General features: G+C 41.6%; 1 protein-coding gene across 8 annotated transcripts in view; it reads right to left on the bottom strand.

The window, feature by feature from the left end:
* The window catches only part of LOC147201480 (voltage-dependent calcium channel subunit alpha-2/delta-2-like), a 29005-nt gene that overhangs the window by 11144 nt on the left and 4828 nt on the right, over window positions 1-13033 (bottom strand). For 5 of the 8 annotated variants that reach the window (XM_086116953.1, XM_086116954.1, XM_086116959.1 and 2 more), the window contains 14 exons: window positions 7768-7849; window positions 4557-4673; window positions 4284-4343; window positions 2852-2896; window positions 2315-2450; window positions 2108-2239; window positions 1946-2003; window positions 1824-1874; window positions 1061-1160; window positions 815-976; window positions 521-631; window positions 352-430; window positions 214-263; window positions 6-95 (listed from right to left, as the gene is read on the bottom strand). In XM_086116953.1, the coding sequence (XP_085973079.1) occupies window positions 6-95; window positions 214-263; window positions 352-430; window positions 521-631; window positions 815-976; window positions 1061-1160; window positions 1824-1874; window positions 1946-2003; window positions 2108-2239; window positions 2315-2450; window positions 2852-2896; window positions 4284-4343; window positions 4557-4673; window positions 7768-7849 (1273 nt within the window). Of the gene's footprint in view, window positions 1-5; window positions 96-213; window positions 264-351; window positions 431-520; window positions 632-814; window positions 977-1060; window positions 1161-1823; window positions 1875-1945; window positions 2004-2107; window positions 2240-2314; window positions 2451-2851; window positions 2897-4283; window positions 4344-4556; window positions 4674-6677; window positions 7112-7767; window positions 7850-11180; window positions 13026-13033 lie in introns of those variants that run through there. The other 3 variants (XM_086116958.1, XM_086116960.1, XM_086116961.1) reach the window with 3 other exon arrangements.

The raw sequence follows: 13033 nt of genomic DNA, 5'->3' as shown, positions 1-13033 counted from the left end.
CTCACCAAAGCATCCTGGTACACATTGGTCCACTGGACCTGCTTGGCCTCGTCGCCTGCAAGAACCATGGGACGTCCCAACACATCCAGGTACTCCTGAAAGAGCACAACAATTATTTTTCAGGCGAGTGGCTGCAGCTTTGGAACACTCACACACGATGTGTGTGCGGTGTATGAGCATCACAGGGTGGAGGGCGCACGTCGGGGGACCCACCTGCGTGTTAATCCTTATGGCACAGAGGGAACGGATCTCAAAATAGTAACCTGGTGACAGAGCAAGGAATGCCACGTGCAAGAAATGCTGAGGACACTCACATTCAAGTCAACATCAAAACAAAAGAGTCACGCTCACCTTTATTTGTGCATGCGATCCACTGTAAGGGTGTGACGTCGTAGTTGTGCTGGCCCACTGAAAAAGTGAAAACTCGAACCTTGGGGTGAATAAAACGTGTTTCCATTTAGATGTTTCGCCCCCAACAAATTGCAGCGTGACGGAGAAACAATGATGAGAAGCAGCCGACCGTTTTGTTGGGCCAGTTGTACTGCAGGAAGACATCCTGAGCTCGGTCCTCACCTCCATCGGTGAAAAGCATGATGATTTTATTGCAGTTGGCCCGTGGCACGTTTGTTTTCTGAAGGAAAATTGAAGCACGAAAAAAGAAATATTGAAAACCAACCAGTTAGAAGACACAAAGTAAACACAGGAATCCTTTTTTTTTTTTTGCTTGTGCTTTTGATACGAGTAAAAAACAAAACATCTGAGATCTGTATGTGACTACGCAAGAAAATGACAGATGGTAAAGAGTAACACTTGCATTGAGCAGTTGATTGAAGGCAAAATGAAATCCAGACTTGTAGTCCGTGGTGCCTTTGGCCTGCATCTGCTGCACTGCCTCTTTAAAGATTTTCTTGTTGCGCACGTTGGCCTGGACCAGATGTTTGAAACAAGGAACCACTGCCTCTGCCTTCTCACTGAACTACGGCAACAACAGCACAGTTACACAGAAATGGTCAAAAGATGAGAGAGCCTGGAATGAGGACGATGATGAACAGACACCAACCCGCGCCACGTTGACGTAGTCATCATCAGACAAAGTGTCCAGCATCTCCATCACAGATGCCTTGATCAGCTTAAGTGTGAGTCCACTGACACTGCCGCTCCTATAGTAGAAAAACCCGAGGGCTTATCACGTGACTAAATACAGACTCAGAGTACGGGAAAAGAAAATCACAAGCAAGATAGAATGAGTGAACAATGAACAGAAAATAAAAAGAAGTACAGAACTTTGCCTTAAAGTCCTCAAGATAATTGGTATCGCAAAATGGGAAACGGCATAGACGGGCGAACCAATAGCATCTTATGGCAAGGTTATAAGGTAGACAGAAAATATAACAATAGTCACAGGCTTATATTATTTATCCTCTGCGGAAGACCGACTCCTGTTACTGCAACTCACTGAGTCACTCATAGTAGTTGTAAAACTCTTCTTCGTTGGTATGTGCGTGACTGGATTGTACTTCCCGCCGGTAGGCAAGTCGCACACAGCAGAAGAAGCCGCCATGAATTAATCATGACGCACTGAACTGTTTCATTACTTATATTCAGTGCATTTGTTATAACTCTGATTTTTGGGTGGAAATTATGGTATTATAAAGTTACATTTTCCTCATCACAGAAATTGTTGGGGGTTTTTGGGTGTGGGGGATGGATTAATGGCATTTCCATTGATTTCATTGGGGAAAGATGATTTGGATACCAGCGTGGTGAACAAATTGAACTTATATCTCAAGGTAAGAGTTCTTAGAAGAGTATGCATAACTTACACATCAACAAGAATGACCATGTCTTTGGGGGAGGAAGCACCTTGAATGTACCTGTGGCGGAAGAGAAGAAAATATAAACCCCCACACTGGGCTGAATGTATGGAATGCCTGAGTTGATTTACCAGGGTCTCCTCCTGACATCATACAGGTCAATTTTATCCGGGGCTTTCCATGGACTGGCTGCAAAAAAAAAAAGAAAGAACAAAAAAAAACACAAACCCTTGAATTACTGGCTGCATTTCACACGTGGCATGAAGGCAGCTGACTGTTAGTTAAAAATCTACCCGGGTAGTAGCGCGTCACCCCCGTGGCACTGCCAAACGCTTGCCACAGTAGTGACGGATCCTCCTGACTGTTCTCCATGAAGACTTTCTCCAGCGCCTGCGTCCAGTTGAGCTCATTGAGAATGACCGGAGCTGATGGGAGAGACACACTTTGGAATACAACAGATACGTAACACGTAACTTCCAGGATGTGAACCCCCCACTTGCCTCCTTTATAAATGTCTGTGGGAATCTGAACAGCCGTGTAGGAGTAGTTGACATTGTTTTTGAAGTTGGGGTCATACACAAACTCCAATTTGATATGGGAAGGATTATCTACTTCACTCTCTCCATCCATGGAATACTGTGATTTAAAAAAAAAACAACAACAAAAACAAATATATATTAAAAGCCACATAATGGACAGTAACTATGTCTAATGTTCAAACCATGCATTGGCTTACACTTTTTGAATTGTTATGTACAGTTCAGTTGTATTTAACTTTCAAATTCAATGCCTTTGGATGTAACCTATTGGACTGTTTATTAAAAAAAAATACTGGTGATTTTTATTGAATTTTTGGGAATTGAATTTAGAGGGGAAATTTTACCCTAAATCATTTTGTCAGTATGACTAGACAATAGCAGAAGATTTAAATTATCTGTAAATAAATAAATAAATAAATAAATAATCGCAGTCATCTCCAGTCCCAACTCGTGCCTCTAATTTGACAAATCACACACATTTTATTCAGAGTTACTCACATGATCCAGCTCTGCCTTAGAGTCATAATAGGCCATGTCCAGCTCCTGGGAATACACATGCATGGACTTTGAACAATTACATATATAGATAAAACATATAAAGCTTTCAAAATATAATTATAGAATTTTTTGATTCCTGTTACATTTGAATAAAGATGTTCGATATCACTTTCTTTTCAGACCGATAGCAGTATGAGTGTTCACTCTTGAGAACTCACTGAAACCGATACCAAGTACCGATACCACTAGTACTTTTGAAAAATATTTCAGTTATTCATTTTCAACACCGTTTAACCTGAACAGGGTTGCGGGGGTTGCTGGAGCCTATCCCAGCTGACTTCGGGCGAAAGCCGGACCGAGCACAGAACTGCTCGACAGTCAGTTACAGGGCACACATTCACACCGCCACTGAATGTGAACTGATGCCGCATTGCCAGCATTCAAGTCAGGCAAGTGTACCACTATATCATCAGCGAAACTAACCGAAGAATAAGAATTTAAAAAATTGCTCATAATCAAAAAGGGGTAGGATGATGAAAAAGAAATAATGATTCACCGATGTGTCAAACGGCCGCAGTGTAGCGCCATCTAATGGCACGGGGGACTTAATCAATGCAAAAAAAGGTTTGCTTTTAGTGTCAGTGGCTGGTTTTGGTATCCTTTATGAGTATCTGCTACCTTGAAATAAGACTGATATCGGCCCGATAACGGTGCCTTGTATCGGGACTCGCCTATCGCTGCATTTAAATAAACAGACAAAGATAAATCATTGTGAGCAGTGACAAAAGACTTCAGAACAAAGTATTTCAAATCAAAGAGTGTTTGCTGCTTATTGCCGCACATGAATCAGGCTCAGGCAGAACGTAACCATCTGTTCGTGTCATTTTTTCCCCAAGCCCTAACATCCTTCAGAATAAGCATGGCATCTTCTCAGAGGCGGATATGTTTCTATTTTCGCACCACATTTGAGCTCTGAAGATTTTTTTGGTTGTTGTTGTTCTGAGCCTTTTAGCGGCAGCAGTGCCTCAAACATCCGAGAGTGTCAGTCATAGATAAAAGATACTGAACATGAATATATTCTGCAAAAAATGATCTGCGTATGTCGAAGGTTCCGGAATGAAATAATCACAAGCAATGGGAGCCAATATGGTTAAGAATAATTTCAAGTCAAGGAAGCAAGTTCTGTTGTTGTCCTTTTACATCTAATTCAATGTTTCACAACTTTCATTGTGCTAAGGCACATAATACCGGTATGTATAGATCATGATACATCTTGGAGAGCTAAGTATATTTTTCGGTGGTACTTGCTTGTTCAAGTGTTTGACAACAAGTGGGCTAGCTTATGGAAAACGGTATATTGTGGCTTTAGATTGAAACTAAATATACCGTGCATGCAATATATACGATACTGTAGAGAGTGCATGAAATTGACCTTGATGCCATCTTGCCAGGGATGCTCTTGCTGGAGCCGTTCAGCCTCACTGGCGAGCCTCTGTTGGAAACACACAGAAATGAGGATGAAGGAGGACCAATCTCTAATCGAGAAGTAGGATGAACCCGTTCAGGGACAGCGGTTGCTACAGTGGACAGTTTATCATGTTATCGGGTTACAGGGTTTCATGAATGGGTTAAATCTGAAGTTCCTCCCAAAAAAAAAAAAAAAAAGAACACAACTCAATGAGCACAAGTCAAAAAGCAAACTTACTTCGAGAGCTTTGCGCTTCTTCGCCAGAAGTTTCTCGATATCGGAAGCGACCTTCTCCACGATTTTTCGAGGTTGATTCTTCCCCAAATTAAAGTGTCTCCTTTCTTCATTGTATATCTACAGAGCATTTTCACGGGAGAAGATTAGAGCAATGCCGGCACATAGTAAACTCTATTATTTATAAATACATCATGTTTAATATTGAAGCTTGAGGATTTACATCTCAAAGCCTCTTTATATTTTAAATTCAGTAGGCACGGGGGAAAGTTGCTGCTTTTCACATCGTCTCTTCACACGCATTCTTTCAGGCAGTTGTCATGGGGAATCACATTCCTTCAGATTCTATTTCGAATCCTTACTTGGACATTATGTTCAACCATGTAACTCTGCTAACTTGGTATTTATAACAGAGTGATTATAACAATGTGAATGTTCAGACTTACATGGCGTGTGTTAGCAAAGTATCGCAAAGGCACATTTGTTAATATTTTCCATTAGAGTAGTTGACATGAAAACACTATGTGTGCATTTTAGATTATTTATTAGCAATTAAATCTTACCAACAGTAGTAACATTGTAATATTTTCGGTCAAGCTCATTTGTTGCACAGCCTGCTGTAAACACAAGTCGGCATATGCACAGCAAAATGAATACATATAAAACAATTGTTCTAAATATAAGAGCGGCTGTTTGAAAGGCTATTGGCAGCAGCGATGAATAACGCTTTTTATCCTGTTTAAAAGGGTTTACCATTATTCATTTACTTTATTGGTCAGAACATTAAACTTGATCAAAAGCAGAGTTGTGATCTGTGAGAAAATGTGTGTATCAAAAATACATACAGTACATGAATGACTGCAAATTTTAGCAGCAGAAACGAAAGAAAGAGTTTTGCAACTACTGTCAGTGATTCATTTAGCTGTAGGAATGGTCATTTTTTGCAGAGGATAAAGAATGTATGACTGTGAGTATTGGTATATTATCTGTGTCTTGCTGCAACATTTGTCTTCAAATATCTGTTTAAGGCGTTACACCCCTAAATAGATTCTATTTGTTAGCCCATCTGTGGCGTTTTGCATTGCTTGCTTGCAAGCATGAAGCTAAGCGGACTCCCTGTAAGGCAGTACTTCTCAATAATTTTCTATTTTGCCACCTTGGAAGAAGTATACAAATAGTATCATTTGTTTATAAAATTGTGATATGGACACTGATGCAATTTTTTTTCCCCCATCCCTGTTCCGCTAAATATTTTTCCATGGAGTCTCTTAAGGGTTTGTTCACGACACTTAACATCTCCTGCTCTGTGCGGTGTGTGTGCATACGCAGTGAAAAAAAAAAAAACACCTTAGTGCTAATAGTCCCTGTGCACACTCTGATGATGACAGCATTATTGCCATCTACTGTAGTGATGTGCAATTACACTATTTATTATTATTTTTTTTTAACAGCACGTTCCGTGGGGTCTCGCATGCATCCCCTGGCATCGCCCGCGCCCACCAGGGGGGCCCACCACACAATTTGAGAAAGACTGCTATCGTGCAAAGCTATGAGTAATTCTCTTTGATGTTTGCTTTGCCGGGGGGCTGGGGGGGGATCCCTTTACTTGACCTTACCTGACTTTACTCCCTTTACTTCTCTTCCCCCCCCCAAAAAAAGATTTAAGCTGTTGTTGTTTTATTTGAAATGTCATCATTTGAAATGGAAATTTCCCCAGTGGGACAAATAAAGGTTATCTTATCTTATCCCATCTATTCCTGTTGCCATACAAAACAGAAGTGGTGCACTTCGTGTCATTTCAACCGTAGCTACGATATGGCCACTGAGTAAAACAAGTTTGCCACCGCTGGTCTAAGGCCTCATTTGTCATTGGCTGCATCATGTAAAGCAGGAATTGTGCACAGCAATTACAGTATTTTGTTTCATAAACCTCTTTCTCATCATTGTCTGCAGCAGCCTGAGAACGAAGGAATTAATGCGGTTGGAATGACCATGTGCAGCTTGCATCCAGGCTTTGGTGCAGGCTGCAGGCTGACCATCTGCTCGCTGTGACACAAACAGAGAGGACATGTGCCCACGCTCCCACACATCTTCCCTGAGCACGCCTCTCTTGCCCCCACTCACATGATCTGTGCTCCACGTTGCCAGGACGGCAGCCTCTTCCAGCCCAGCTGACACCAATGTTTAATCGAATTATAATCATGATTTCATATGGATTTCGAAAGTAAATATGGGCTTAGTCGTGCGAAGAGATGGACCTACACATGAGACAAGCAATCAGTGGGGATCAAGGATTAGATCAGTGTCTATTTTGCTTTTTCTTGAGCGTTTTTGTTTTGCATTCCGACGCCTGCCGTATTCCATTAGAAGCAGCGAGGGAACAGAAGAACATATGAAATGGTAATCAGGCTGAATTTCAGCCTGATACTCCCCTTGCGATCAAAGTCAGCAAAACCCAGATTACAGTATTTTCTCCAAAACAGGAGTGGGCAAAATATGGCCCGTGCGTAACATGCAGCCAATGCATTGATTAATGTTGTTGTTGTATTTTTAATTTATTTATTTTATACAATAATTATGTGCAATATTACATGTGCAATTATATTTATTTTATTAAATAATTGGTTCATAAATAATGTCATCATCTAAAAATAAGAATAATAAAGAGCATGGATTACTTTATAAAATGAAAGACAAGGTAAATAAAATAAAATAATAAATAAAAATAAAGTAAATAAATCTAACTTTTTTTTTTCCATACAAAATTTGTTATTCAATAATGTTGTCATGCAGCGGCCTAAAGTTCTTTTTTGTGCCAGGTATCAGTACATGGTGGTTCTCACACACACACAAATTACAACCAAAAATGTGAAATGCCACAGCAGTTGTCGTGTAGGCCCTTTCTTCCCCTTTCCTTTGGTGCAATGTTGATGCAAAATTGATCAAATATTGCATTTTTAAAACAGAAGATGGGTTTTCTGCTTTTGCAACGGATGTTTGTCTGTTCAAGCAAAGTGCAACATATATACGAACAAACGTTTATTGCTCTGCCCAGAACATCTGAAGGAAACAGAATAAAAGAAGTTGCTGTCATCCGATATGCACCTATGATCTGCACTTATTTTGCACACGGCTTGCTGCGCGTCTTGCGGACTTAATGTATCCTGAATGAGTAAGAGCTGAATATAAAAAGAAAACAGAGTATGAGACTCACCCCTTTCAACTGCTGAGCTCCACTGATGTGTTGAAAGACTCTGTCAATCTCCTGCTCGATGCGCCTCGCCCAGTGCATTATCCTGCAGATAAACATCACAGCCTGACTGCAGCGCACAGAGAATTTCTGCTCGATGCTTAGAACTGTGTTACCTGCGCGTGCACCAAAGAGCTTGCTTTTGTATGCTACAATTACCTTGCACATTGCTTGTAATACAGTATGAAAGTCTTAGGCCACCATTACATTTGTTGTTTTAGTAATGCCATAACGATCATTGAGCGTAGAATGCACACATATGAGCAATGTTGGAGTTGGTCCCCAAGTTCACATGTGCTTTCGCCGTGTTGAGATTCGAGCATGCCATTAGCGCGCCAAACTCAAAGGAAATGAAAGGGGCGGCATTTACTGGCGTATGATTGAAACGGGAAGTTGTCTCTCTCACAGCGGCGCAGCCCACCCCACTGACAAAACCGCCGGCCCGTCCTCGTCTGCAAAATGACCAACATCGGGTCGTACCTTACTGACGGTGAAATATATAGTCCAGTATTGCATGGAGTCATCAAGCAGTTAAGAAAGAAGTGTTTCTAATTAAAATGGTGTCTTGCAGATTTGTCCAGGACATTCTGGAGTATTATATTAGCTTACTATCATTTTAGTTGCGGCTCATAATCACATTTCAAGCAGTTTGGCTGAACATGCTTGTGATGCTTTTCCTCAATGAACTTGAAAAAGTGGCTTTTTCATTTTTATTGTTATGACCAGTACAAACTCATCCCGCAGTAACAGTGGACATCTGCTAGTTTTTCACATTCGTCTTCTTGTCACTCCTTTTGGTTTCAAAATACCATTTTCGCAGGAGTTACGTGTTTTGATTACAACAATGATTACTTCAGTGGTGGCTGTGAGAGAACAACCAGTCTTCTGTATGTGATAATGGAGGGCTGCCAACACAAACACTATTTAAAAAAAGAGACGTTTATGTAAGGCATTATTTAACAAATGAGCATCCAAGGGCATCAGTGCCTCTAAAATTAGACAAGCTTATCAAAATATCTCTTCACTTGAATGTCAACATAAAAATATATAAACCCCCGCAAGTGTCAGGAAGTTTTTGAAATCCAACTGCGGGTGCTTCTCATCACAAAATATAGTTATTTCACCGGAGGAAAAAAAAAAACGTCGATCAGTCTGCCATTTCTGTCTGATTGCTTATTTTTAGAACATAGTAAAAAGGAAGAAAGGAGTAAAGAAAATCACTGCAGCAATGACAGCTGTTTAAACACAAATTGGTCTGAAGTTGTCACACTGTTTGCTACAACCGCAAATGTTCTTGAAATTGCACGAAACTTATTTTCCAATTACCAAGTGGGAAAAAAATATGGCACAACAGTGCCATCAACAAGAACTGGATGTCCCTTTAAAATTAATGAAAAGATGAGACGAAAGCTGGTCAGGGAGGCTGCCAAGAGGCGGACAGCAACACTGAAGGACCTGCAGGGATTTTTTTTTCTGGCTGGTATTAGCTGTTTAGTACACGTCAGGGAAAAAAAATCAAAATGGCCCCAGCAAATATGTCATCTGTTATATTTTTGCAAAGTAGCCAGAACAGTTTGAACAGTGTCGTGTGGTCCACCGTTTATTGGGACACTGCTCATGCTCAAAGGTTCAGAAGTGGAGAGATAATGACCCCATTCGATAGATAGGCGGGTATCACAAAAAGAGTGACTAACGTTCATGTAATCATGAATAAATAAAAGACGAGTTACTGTTCAGTGCAGCTGCTTCAGCGTTAATGAGGAATAAATGATGACGCGCAGAGTCGGCAGTCGATTGCCAGATATTGATGAACTAATCACTGCCTAATGATACATTATTTAAGTAAAGCTTTGCTCTGGTGTAAATCGTTATTGTCTACCGCAACCTCTTCGATTCTACTCTGTAACAAATAAAGGTCCCTTTCTGTCCCTTTGGGTGGTGTAATTTTTCACTTTGGCTAATTATTGGACTCCAGTGCAACGATTTGTACTACTTCCAGTTTTTCCAATGTGCATGTGTGGCTCCAAGCTGTAAATGTGTCATGCTACAAGAGAAGAATCAGTCATTGTAATCCTAACACAGCAATAGACAACGGTTGTTTAGGTTTGTATGAGTCACGCAAAAAAAAATACACAAAGACCCTGGAAAGCGGATACATTATACATGTTTGAATACAATATCTGAAAATCATGTGCAAAGTGTGCTCGAGTGGCCGGTTTAGAGTGCCTCGTTGTCCGCCCCCAGTGCATGCACATCACGCAGAGAAAAGCAGAATAGCAAGCGCAGGGGATTTTATTTATTTATACTTCACAGCCAGCATGTTGACCGCTTTGGACTGGGGTGGCTGCTTTAGAGTGCCTAATTGTCGGCCCCAAGTGCACCCATGTCAAGCAGAGAAAGAAAGAATAATAAATAGGTTGGGAGAGTAAATTAAAAAGGCAGACTTGACAGCCAGTGTTTGGACTGGTGCTTTTACGCTGGCATGGCTGCTCTAGAGTGCCTCATGGTCGACCCCAAGTGCATACAGGTCCCACAGAGTCGCAGGGAGTTGATGGAGCCTATTCCAGCTGACTTTGGGCAGAAGGCAGACTACACCCTGAACGGGTCGCCAGTCAGTTGCAGGGCACATATAGAAACATACGAATATTCACACCCACATTCACACACTCACTGAGTGGGAACCGATCCCACGCTGCCCGCACACAAGTGCAGCGTGCTTTGAAAAATCAATGGAAAAAAATTAATATGTTGAGTTAAATCACTATTTCAATTCGTTTTCCCCATTTTTATCCACTGCCCAAAAATGCCTACTCCACAAAAAAAAATTAAAAATACACATTTAAAAACTACAAAAATGTCTGAGACAATCTATCTGTCGGAACAGGAGGTGGATTTCACAAGGAGGACTAATCGTTCATTCTGTAGTATCCATTCTTAATTGGAAATGGATGCTGTTTTTTTGCGTGGCCACTGCTTCATCGAGCTTACAAGCAAGGAGAGATCGGTGCTACAGGGCCGTGGAAGCCATTTCCAGGCACTCGGCACAAATATCATTGCTTGTGAAGAAGGGGAGGAACAAGAAGTGCATCTATTTGAAATAATTCAATTGATTATGAAATCATCACACTCACACACCAAGGGCTCCTAAGCTAGAATTACAAACATGCCGCTGCTCTCCGACTGCGAGAAGTCAGGAGATAAGTAGACCATCTGGCTTTTATCCCTCAGAAGAGCCTGATTGCACACTGCTTGAGGGTGGGGAGGGAGTGGGGGCATTAATGCTCAAGTTGAGGGCCAACTGTGCTGGACCAGCGAGAGGTAAAAGGTTACAAGTTCAAAGAACTGGATCGACGCGATGAGCAAAACAAAATACTCACGCTTGAGTCGCCCTCCTTACATCCTGTATGGACACATTTTCCAAGGTCGCAGTTAAGGCCTTTTCAAGTACATTTAAAATGCTTTTGAAGCACCTTGCAGCATCGGGATGTAGTCTGTCTTTTGCCTGAAGTCAGCTGGGATAGGCTGCAGCTCCTGGGGATGATGAACTGCATAAGTGGTATAGAAAATGAATGCGTGCATGGATTGTAACCCTTCAACGGGCATTTTACCCATGAATGATCTGTAATCAATATTATCGACCCAGAAACACTCTTAAACCTGCTGTGTCAAAAGTAACCCAAATTGGGTGTAATAGCTAACCTGGAGTTGGGTCTGAAAAGGATTGAACCAAGGCAGGGTTATTGATAGTCATCGCATTGATTATTTGATACATATACAAATACAAATTTTACTAACACCTATTAAAGGGGAAGTCAACCCAAAAATTGTCTTTACTTTGTTGGAAAATAGCTGGATAATATGTTTTATGCATCTTCACTGGTCTAAAAACGGCATTCAGATTAATATTGTGCTTGTGGAATATGATTTAAGCAGGAAAATCCAGCCATTTTCTGAAGGTGAGCCATGATTTGTTGTTACCAGAGCCTTGAGCAACCATGATGGCATTTTCAGTCGACAGCAAGTGGCTAAATGGCCGCCCTTTGAGATGGTTAAAAATGGGTGGCTGTTGTCTCATATTCCACAAACACACAATATTAATCAGAATGCCATGCTTAGATTAGTGGCGGCAGATAAAACATATTATTGTAAGGAAAAAAATTGGGTTGACCTCCCCTTTAAGAAGAAGCAACTTTTCCTTTTCAGGGGCCACCACAAGTCACTTATCCAAGATATGTTTTGCAGTTGTTGATTTTTTTTAAAGACGTGACACACTTCCTGTTGCAACCCACCCATTTCATGGGTGGGCCATCCACCTTAACAAGTTTATTCATTCATTCATTTTCCGATCCGCTTTATGCTCTCAAGGGTCACGGGGGGGGGAGGGCGCTGGGGCCTATCCCAGCCATCTTTGGGCAGTAGGCAGGGGACACCCTGAACCAGTTGCCAGCCAATCGCTGGGCACACAGAGACGAACAACCATTCGCGCTCACACTCACACCTAGGGACAATTTTGATTGTTCAATCAGCCTGCCATGCATGTTTTTGGAATGTGGGAGGAAACTGGAGTACCTGGATTAAACCCACGCAGCCAGGGGGAGAACATGAAAACTCCATACAGGGAGGCCGGAGCTGGAATTGAACCCGGTACCTCTGCACTGTGAGGTCGACGCGCTAACCACTGGACCACCAGGCCACCCTTAACAAGTTTGTCACCCTAATTTTAAATTTTAGTACACAACAAAACTGCCCAAAATGGCAACCAGCTTCAACACTTCAGCTTGCCCAAATCCAATCTTCATCACAACGTGCTGGGTCATAATAGTTCACCAAATCTTAGGTAAAAGTAACCCAGTCTACTCAAAATCCACAGCTACCAGAGTGTGGGAAACCACACAAGTGTGCGCGAAATTTTGCCCCATGGAGGTTTGGGCCAGCTTTCTGCATCAAGTGTAAAACTGGAACACAAAAACACCAACAAGTACAGAAGTGAAAGACAGCTGTCCTGTACTTTGCCTATCAAGTAGAATGACGTGAAACTTCATGCCCTAAAATGTATGTTAAGCCTTGAACCAGTTTTTGCAAAGTGATTCGGCTGATTGATTGCCCCCATGTTTCAAATGCAAGACACTCGCACATTGCTGTAATAATTCCCAGAACAGATTACATAACATCCTAATTACACCGCCACGCTTGTGCTTTCTGTCAGTGAGGCGGACGAGCCCCAAAGTTG

This window comes from Hippocampus guttulatus, chromosome 8, assembly GCF_054856545.1.
Source record: "Hippocampus guttulatus isolate MCC_2025c chromosome 8, RoL_Hgut_1.0, whole genome shotgun sequence".
In the NCBI taxonomy this organism is placed as follows: domain Eukaryota; kingdom Metazoa; phylum Chordata; class Actinopteri; order Syngnathiformes; family Syngnathidae; genus Hippocampus; species Hippocampus guttulatus.
The sequence above is the reverse complement of the archived record's forward strand: the minus strand, read 5'-3'. Positions and strand labels throughout refer to the sequence as shown.